This window comes from Sapajus apella, unplaced genomic scaffold (genome assembly GCF_009761245.1).
Source record: "Sapajus apella isolate SASKATOON/1434 unplaced genomic scaffold, GSC_monkey_1.0 scaffold37, whole genome shotgun sequence".
NCBI classification, from domain to species: domain Eukaryota; kingdom Metazoa; phylum Chordata; class Mammalia; order Primates; family Cebidae; genus Sapajus; species Sapajus apella.
In genome coordinates this window covers 19,858,068-19,867,715 of record NW_022436977.1, presented here as the reverse complement: position 1 = coordinate 19,867,715, position 9,648 = coordinate 19,858,068, and the positions used below count along the sequence as shown (strand labels likewise).

General features: G+C 38.5%; 1 protein-coding gene and 1 non-coding gene across 3 annotated transcripts in view; both read right to left on the bottom strand.

The window, feature by feature from the left end:
* Window positions 1-211: 211 nt before the first annotated feature.
* LOC116564623 lies at window positions 212-318 on the bottom strand. Its single transcript, XR_004274999.1, has one exon. It is a non-coding gene; the product is annotated as a U6 spliceosomal RNA (small nuclear RNA).
* A 7,109-nt stretch (window positions 319-7,427) lies between these two features.
* GATM (glycine amidinotransferase) overlaps window positions 7,428-9,648 on the bottom strand; it is an 18,029-nt gene continuing 15,808 nt past the window's right edge. For both annotated transcript variants that reach the window (XR_004274899.1, XM_032297566.1), the window contains exon 9: window positions 7,428-8,529. Coding sequence is in view for 1 of the 2 variants with exons in the window: in XM_032297566.1 (XP_032153457.1) it covers window positions 8,417-8,529 (113 nt within the window). In the remaining variant the exon portion in view is untranslated. The remainder of the gene's footprint in view (window positions 8,530-9,648) is intronic.

The window sequence follows — 9,648 nt, the reverse complement described above, 5'->3', positions numbered from 1 at the left end:
TGCGACCACTCCTGGCTAATTTTTGTATTTTTTTAGTAGGAACAGGTTTTACCGTATTGGATAGGCTGGTCTTGAACTCCTGACCTTGTGATCTGCTCGCTGCAGGCTCCCAAAGTGCTGATATTACAGGTGAGAGCCATTGCACCTAGCCTACACTTTCTTTTTTTTAATTTTAAAACAATTTTTTTAATTATTTAAAATTTTTACAGTTAAAAATATGGAAGCCTTCATGAATTTGCATGTCACCCTTGCACAGGAGCCATGCTAATCTTCTCTGTATCTTTCCAATTTTAGTACATGTGCTGCCAAAGCAAGCACCAATAAATCACTTTCCTAAACTGCACATTTAAATGTACTTTGAAATTTCCTTTGTTCTTGCATTGAATTCAGAAAAACACTGCTGGAATGGTCATTTGAGCTCAGAAAATGTATCTGTTGCAGTTGGAGAATGGAGATCTTGCTTTTTGTTTTCAGTTTTGACAGCATGGGAAGTACATAAAGTAATTTGATATCATTTGTGATTGAGATGAGTCATCTAAATGACTTTAAGTTTGGAATATAAGCACTGTTTTGCCTCATAATTTTAGATTGAATTTATAAAGAAACATTATCAAGTCTATAGCAAAAGCTAATTCCAAAGTAATTAACAGTGGTTGTGGGCAGTTCTTTTATTTGGAAAAACCTTCAATCCCAGTCCCAAGCTGAAAAGGTTGCAATAAAATCTTACCATTGCTGAACCATTGATTGCTGGGTAGGAGGGCAAGTCAGGATATTCACACAATTCTTCAGTTCCCACTTAAGACTCAGTACTGATTCCTTGAACAATCCACAACTGAGCAGAATCAGTAACCTGTGTTGATTCACCAAGGCCCAAGGAAAACCACTCCATATCATTTGCGTTGACTACTGTTGCTCCCATTGTCCTCAGTTTAGAGAGCAACGCTGCATGCCAAAGGCTAATACTAATTTTAAGCAGTTTGTTGGTCACATTTCTTCAGCAACCAAACATCATTTGATTAACTAGCCATTAGTAGATGGCTTTCTTGATTAGCTAACAAATGAGCCAGTTAGGTTACTTATCTACAAAAACGTGGAAGACTTTTTTTCCATTTTTTATTTTTGTGAAGACATTCTGCTGTAATGAGATACTTCATTTTAAATTTTCCATTTTTTTCTGATTATTGCTTTCCTGTGAGTTGGAAATCTTGTGATGAGTGCTTCTGGTAATGTCAACATGAATTGTATTCTTTCAGCACAGCTATAATGTCATTGTACAATAAACACAATATTTTGCCATCTAATTTAATCAGAATAATCCACACACCACTGTACCTTAGAAGTATGACAGTGACATTTACTTTTCTTTCCCTGTTTTGACATGATGCATACAGACTGGTAATAACAAAATAAAATTCCATAGGTACAGTGACACATGAGACACTTGAAACGCTGTCAAGTGATAACTGTGTCACTGTGATTTGTGGCGTGCCAAGCCACATTGCGAAGCAGTGACAGCACCCTATAGTGTCTCTATCACAGCTACTCAATCTGCCATTGGAGCACAGAAGCAGTCATGGACAATATGCAAATGAATAAATGTGGCTGTGTTCCAAACAAACATTATTCATGGACACTGAAATTTGAACTTCATGTCATTTTCATCCATTATGAAATGCTATTTTTCTTTTAATTTGTTTGAATGATTAGAATATGTAAAAAAGCAAAAATATATATATTTTTTAGCTTGAAGGACCTGTTAAAAACAGATGGCAGTCCAGATTTAGCCTGCAGGCCATAATTTGGTGAATGGAAGTTTGTTTCAAGATAAAGCCTAGAAAACAGCCACTGGGCCGGGCACTGTGGCTCACACCTGTAATCCCAGCACTTTGGGAGGCAGATCATCTGAGGTCAGGAGTTTGCCTGACCAACATGGTGAAAACCCATCTCCATTAAAAATGCAAAAAATTAGCGAGGCATGGTGGCATGTGCCTGTAATCCCAGCTACTCGGGAGGCTGAGGCAGCAGAATCGCTTGAACCCTGGGTCGACAGAAGCGGCAGTGAGCCAAGATTACGCCACTGTACTCTAGGCTGAGCTACAAGAGTGAGACTCCCTCTCAAAAAAACAAAACCAGCCATTACAACTCTCATTTCTTTGTTGAACTCAGAAGAAGCAGATGGACAATGGGAGAAAAACTGCAGATATAAGTGGATTGAGTAGTGAATGGAAGGTGAGAGAACAAATAAGGAAAGTACAAGCAAACTTTTTTCAAAATATGGCTCTAAAAAGAAGGAAAGAAATGATGTGATTTAAGAGAATATTTTTGGTTAAAATAGGTGCAACTTAACATGGGCACTTAACCTCCATTTCTTCTTTCTTTTTTAATAAGGAAAAGAATACCTATCTTGATGTTTCTTAGAAAAGTCAAATGAGATAAAGTATGTTTTAAAGGCACCAGCATGATGACTAGCATATAGTAGGTTCCCATGTAGCTTTGTTATTTAATTCTTGATTTTTTTTTTTTTTTTTTTTGAGATGATGTCTCACTCTATCACGGGCACTGGAGTCCAGTGGTGTGATCTTGGCTTACTGCAACTTCTGCCTCAGCCTCCCAAGTAGCTGGGATTACAGGTGCGTGCCACCACACCCAGCTAATTTTTTGTATTTTTAGTAGAGATGGGGCTTCGCCATGTTGGCCAGGCTGGTCTCAAACTCCTGACCTCATGATTCACCCGCCTTGGCTTCCCAAAGTGCTGGGATTACAGGTGTGAGCCACCATGCCTGGCCTTTTTTCTTTTTTTTTTTTTTTTAATCAAGGTCATATTCCCTTACTGAGGTGTATTGAAAGTTGTTAAATCAATAGTTAACTGATTGGTCAAGATACTATATTGCTATTTCAATAATTTGGATTTTATAACTTCCTCAACTTTCCTCCTGCTAGACTGAATTCTCATCTTTTTAGTCTGTCTTCACATGGCAGCCACTTCATCCTTTGGATCATTTTCATTGCCTTTTAAAAATCATACAGCAATTATACAAATAGTTATACAAATGAATCATACAAATCATACCCTGATTGGATATAATAGTGGGCTTATATTTATTCTTATTACTTTTTTATTATAACATTTTTCCGTAAGTCATAGAGTTACCACATGACCCAGAAATTCCACTACTAGGTATATACCCCAAGAAAAGTGAAAACATATGCCCACACAGAAACTTGTATGTAAGTTTTCTTAGCAGCCCCAAAGTGAAAATAACCTAAATATTTGGCAACTGATGAATAGATAAATAAAATGTATATATCCATACAGTGGAATTTCATTTGGCCATAAGAATACATGAGGTACTGGCCGGGCGCGGTGGCTCAAGCCTGTAATCCCAGCACTTTGGGAGGCCAAGGCGGGTGGATCACGAGGTCAAGAGATCGAGACCATCCTGGTCAACACGGTGAAACCCCATCTCTACTAAAAATACAAAAAACATTAGCTGGGCATGGTGGCATGTGCCTGTAATCCCAGCTACTCAGGAGGCTGAGGCAGGAGAATTGCCTGAACCCAGGAAGCGGAGGTTGCGGTGAGCCGAGATCGCGCCATTGCACTCCAGCCTGGGTAGCAAGAGTGAAACTCCGTCTCAAAAAAAAAAAAAAAAAAAAAAAAAAAAAAAAAAAAAAAAAAAAAAAGAATACATGAGGTACTGATACAAGCTACGAAATGAATGAAACTTGAAAATATTTTGCTAAGTGATAGAAGCTCATCACAAAAGACCACTTATTCAATGATTCCATTTACAGGAAATGTCCAGAATAGACAAAATGATAGAGACAGAGAGTAGGTTAGTAGTTGCCTAGGACTTGAGGGTAAGGATTGGGGGAGAAATAGAGTGACTACTAATGGATATGGGGTTTCTCTGTGGGATGATGCTTTATAGTCTGTGTCTAGTAATCTGGTATCTGGAGTCCCTGTGGATGTGTCTTTTTAATGTTGTTTTGCTAAAGGGGTGTTTTCTCCTCCTGCATCTGTCTGTATTTGATTATGTAGGGGAGTCTGTATTTGAGATTTTATTGTCAGAAATAATTTGAAGCCTAGATGGATGTTGCATTTTTTCAAAAAAGAATTTTGCTTGCTTTTTTCGGGCACTTGGGAATGCCAGCAATCAGGTATCATCTTTAATACTTATCGGGAATAATACTTATCTGGATTACTGAGGATTTTTTGATCCCCCCTAAATTTTGTGAACATGGTAAGTACATCACTGACCTCACACTACTTCCAGCCTTGGTATCTGCCTTGGGATTTGTACACCCTGGCAGTTTGAAGAGAATAGTGTGGGTCCCTCTAACTTCCTATAAAATCCCACAAATGTTTTCTCCTTTATGATGCCATTTATAATTAACTATAAGACTTCCACAGGATTAGGGACTGAAACATCACATCCAATAATCAGATTAGTTTTCACTCTCAAAGTAATAGGATAATAGAAAATTGGAGGGAATAGGACCACATAGTCATGCCTATAAATCCCAGCACTTTGGAATGCCGAGGCGGGCGGAGCACATGAGTTCTGGAGTTTGACACCAGCCTGGCCAACATGGTAAAACTCCATCTCTACTAAGAATACAAAAAAAAAAATTAGCCGAGTGTGGTGGCACATGCCTGTAATCCCAGCTACTCGGGAAGCTGAGGCAGGAGAATCACTTGAACCCAGGAGGCGGAGGTTACAGTGAGCAGAGATTGTGCCACTGCACTCCAGCTTGGGTGACACAATGAGACTGTGTCCACACACACACACAAAAAATTAAAACATCTGCTTTTAAAAATGAGTAACAAAGCATTAAAGTGCTCATTCACAAAGTTATAGAACTGTATCTTGCAATTTAACATGAGGGGGATTAAAGGTGGGTCTCCGTTAGGAAATTAGGTAAAAATAATATTGTAGAAGCTAATAAAACTTATAACACTAACAATCAAATGTATTGGGAGATTGAACTACATTCCCTTCAGAATATTATCCCTATGGAGCAGGATTGGCCTGAAGCATATTTTGACTTCAGCAACAATAATTATAGTTTGTAATCACTAAACAGATACATGCTACAAAGTACACATTACTACAGATCAGGTAAGCAAATGAATTGTAAAGTTAGTTCAAATATATGAGAAAGCTTATGCTAGAATTTTTGGTTGGTTCAGCTATCTGTATAAGTCCAAACGAGCTGGTTATTAAAAATGTGTGGAATCTGTATATACATTTTGATTATCTATTTGATTCTATGATATTGTAAGACAAGTGGTAGCTCTCAGACTAGGAGTGATCATTTTGTCATGATAAGGCCTTGATCATGGATCAGGGATGTAGACTGCACTGTGGATTGTTTTGAGCATGACTCTTTTCTGAGGGGGGAAAACTCTCTCACACACAGAGCAGTGGTGGTGCTAGAGTTACAAGAAGAATGATAATTGGTATAACAAATTCTGAAAAATGAGAAAGATTAGGATCAAAGGACGATTATGTGGATTAGACTTGCTCAGAAGGTTCACCCCTTTTTCTACAGCGGGGAGAGATGTGACCCTTTATACAGGGTTGAGAAGCAAATGCATGCAATGAGGTGAAGGCCTGATTATTCTCTCTGGCAGCTTAGGTAGTATAGTAGTCCCTTCGTCCAAAGTTTCACTTTCTGCAGTTTCAGTTACCAGTGGTCAACCATGGTTCAAAAATATTAAATGGAAAATTCCATAAATAAATAATTCATAAGTTTTAAATTGCATGCTGTTCTGAGCTGCATGATGAAATCTTGCACTGGCCCACTCCACTCCCTCCACCTGGGACATGAATCCTCCCCCATCTAGCATATGGCACTGTAAATATCACCCGCCCTTCAGTCATTTCGTAGCCGTCTAGTTAGCAGATCATAGTCCTTGTATTCAGGTAAGCTTATTTTACTTAATAATGACCCCAAATGCAAGTCTTGATGCTAGCAATTTGGACATACCAAAGAAAAGCCTAAGTGGCTTTCTTTAAGTGAAAAGGTGAAAGTTCTCAACGAGAAAAGAAAAAAGTTGTATGTTGAGGTTGCTGAGATTCATGGTAAGAACGAATCTCCTGTGAAGTTGTGATAAAGGAAAAAGAAATTCATGCTAGGTTTGCTGTCGCACTACACATGGCAAAAGTTATGGCCACAGTGTGTTGATAAGTGCTTAGTTAAGAAGGAAAAGGCATTATATTTTCGTTTGTAAGACATGAACAGAAAACGTGTTCTGACAGCAATGTGTTGCACCAGATTAACTTAATCTTAATTAAAATTTATCACAGGTGTGCATGTATAAGAAAAGGCACAGTATATATAGGGTTTGGTACTACCTGTGGTTTCAGGCACTCACTTGGGGTCTTGGAACATATCCCCTGAGGAAGGCAGAACTACTTACTGTAAAGGAAAGGAGAAACCTAACCAGAATATACAAATGTGTATAAATCTACAGGGGATTATAAACTGAAGGAACTAATGCCTGATGGTCTCTATTTCCTCTATGAAACATGCAACAATATGATCAGCTAAGAAAATGTAGTGAAGGTTTGGAATAGCTACTGAGGAGGACGCAGAGGGCTGTGTAACAGAAATGCTGGGTAGTATTTAGGCGTGTGAATGTATACCCTAATGTGCACCAACCCACACAACTGGATAGTTTTCTCAAGCAGGATTCAGTCCATGTGTAGGACTAACAGGTGTTTCTGTAATGGATGTAAAAGGACACCAGGATGCAAAGGAGTTAAAGGCATTAGTAAGGGTATGGTTGAAACCTGTGACTCATTTCAAAGTACATATTCTTTTTTTTTTTTTTTTCCGGACGGAGTTTCGCTCTTGTTACCCAGGCTGGAGTGCAATGGCGCGATCTCGGCTCACCGCAACCTCCGCCTCCTGGGTTCAGGCAATTCTCCTGCCTCAGCCTCCTGAGTAGCTGGGATTACAGGCACGCGCCACCATGCCCAGCTAATGTTTTGTATTTTTAGTAGAGATGGGGTTTCACCGTGTTGACCAGGATGGTCTCGATCTCTTGACCTCGTGATCCACCCGCCTCAGCCTCCCAAAGTGCTGGGATTACAGGCTTGAGCCACCGTGTCCGGCCCTTCAAAGTACATATTCTATGTAGATTTTTCACGAAAAAGAAACATTCCGCAACTTAAGAACAGAGAGTCTTCCCTTCCAGGGCCTAGGATTTCTCCGTTATACTCAGAAGATATTCAGATATTTTTGAAAGAATGAATTAACTTATAAACTAAAATCTGACTTTGCTAAGCATTTCTGAATGTAAGTATTAGGTTTACTTTTGTGATGAATATGTTGATTATTTCAGAGAATTAGAATTCTGTCCCAAGAGTCACATTCCTATAATTTACTTATACTAAAATGACTAGACCAATGCCAAATTCAATCTGGAACACAAAAGTTTATTAGAATAAAAATACACATACAATATCAACACTAAAATTATTTTGCATCGCATATAGCTTTTACCTCCATTAGTTTTTTTTTAATGCTTTTAAAGTCTATGCTCTAAATAATTTGCACATTTGTAAACAAATCTTAGATTACCAAAGATGCAGTGTATCTATCAGATATTGAATAGCAAAACTTAAGGATGGGAACTGATAGCAAAGTCCAATTACACTAAACTTTCCTGTAAATTTTTGGAAAGAGAAGAAAAGATCAAAATAATTCACTTGAAATGAGGTACGATGCATATGAAAAGGTTTTTAGTAGCATATATCACAATGGTGAGATGAGAATATTAAAAACATTCATGGAAAATTCACTTTGATGTTTTGCATAGTCTAGGTTATTTTTTTAAAAAACAAAAAATTAAAAATTACCCAAATTCCTTATTAGAAAAAGAGACAATTATGTGGTTCTACTTAGGGTCTATGTATGTTCTAAGTCTTTCTCTCCTTTAGAGAAAAAAGAGATTATCTGATTCTATTTAGGATCTGTGTACATTCTAAGCCTCTCATTTGGAAAAAAAAAGAAACATTCTCAAGTCTATAGAAGAGGAAAAAATTAAGATTAGAACCAACATTTCAAGCTGCCTTTTGGAAACAAAATTAAAAACAGAGGTAGATGGTTAATTATTAGTGCCCAAGTTACTCAGGTGACTAATTCTTGTCTTGGTACACATTCACCAAATTTTATACTTGAAGCCAAATAGTAAATAACTTTAGGAGTAGAGAGTAATACGTAGCAGAAGTTATTTTCTTTATGTCAAAGAAAAGTAATAAAAACAAACCAGGCTTACAATCCCTGTTAAGGAGATGATTGTTTAAAGCACTACAGTTCATGCGCTTTTTAAAGCAGGAGAATGAACCTTGCCCCAAGCTTCTTAGGTGTATCTGAGGCCAGCCACAAGCTTCATCAGGCCTGTTCAGTCCAAGTAGGACTGTAGGGTGCCTCGGCGCCGGACGTCGCAGGTCCAGCAGTGGAAGCCTCCTCCCAGGGAATTGGCGTTACGAATGTTAACCTTAATGGTACTGATACCTGCATTGAAAGAGAGATGAGGTCAGTGAGATGGACTAACATGACGCTTCTCCTAGAGAAAGTGGGCCTACAGAGCTGGAGGAATCCTGTGGTTCTAATCTTTATGGATACCCAACCCAGATTAGTCTTTTCTCTTCCAATTTTATTTTTACCAAATATATTTCACCTACTAATATAAAATCTTCTCCAAAAAGTCAACAGAGACTCTGAAGTTTTGTTCTATTGACTATTCATAAGTCAATAGACTTAAGCAGATATACCTACCAAATGTTCAAAATGGTCAAGTACTAAAATCTCAAGGCCTTTTAGAATTATACATTAACTACTTTGTCTAATTTTACCATGTTAATTTAGTAGGCAAAGCATAATTTAGCTGACCTGAAACACTGACTTTACATATTCACATATAAGGAGAGTTTATCTGATACAGATTAACTTTAGCAGGCCACCTTAAGGAAACAATGGAAGGAGCTGGTATTTTAATATCTAGGTTTGTATGGTTATACAGGTACCAAAGCAAATCCAACAATCAGTTTAATCTGGTACCATCTGTAATGACAAGGCTGTGATGTGACTGGCCTATTTAACCAACAGTATTTCAGAAATATCTGTTGTGTTAGACATAGTAGGGTTTTAAAAAGAAAATCTATTCTTCTTCCTCAAGGAACTAATTATTTTAAGAGGGGGATAAGCTACAAAGTCACTAAAGGATCCACTGGTATAGCCAGGGAGAAGGCAGCGGCATGAGTCATTCAGAAAGACTTTCCTGGCCGGGCATGGTGGCTCACGCCTGTAATCCCAGCACTTTGGGAGGCAGAGGTGGGCAGGTCACTTGAGGTCAAGAGTTCAAGACCAGCCCGGCCAACATGGGGAAACCCCATCTCTACTAAAAATATAAAAATGGGCCAGGCATGGTGGTGTGTGCCTCTAATCCTAGCTACTCAGGAAGCTGAGACAGGAGAATTGCTTGAACCCAGCAATTGTAGGTTGCAGTGAGCCTAGGTGGCACCACCGCACTCCAGCCTGGGTGACAGAGCTGTCTCCAAAAAAAAAAAATACATACACACACACATACACACACACACACACACACACACACACACACACACACACACACAC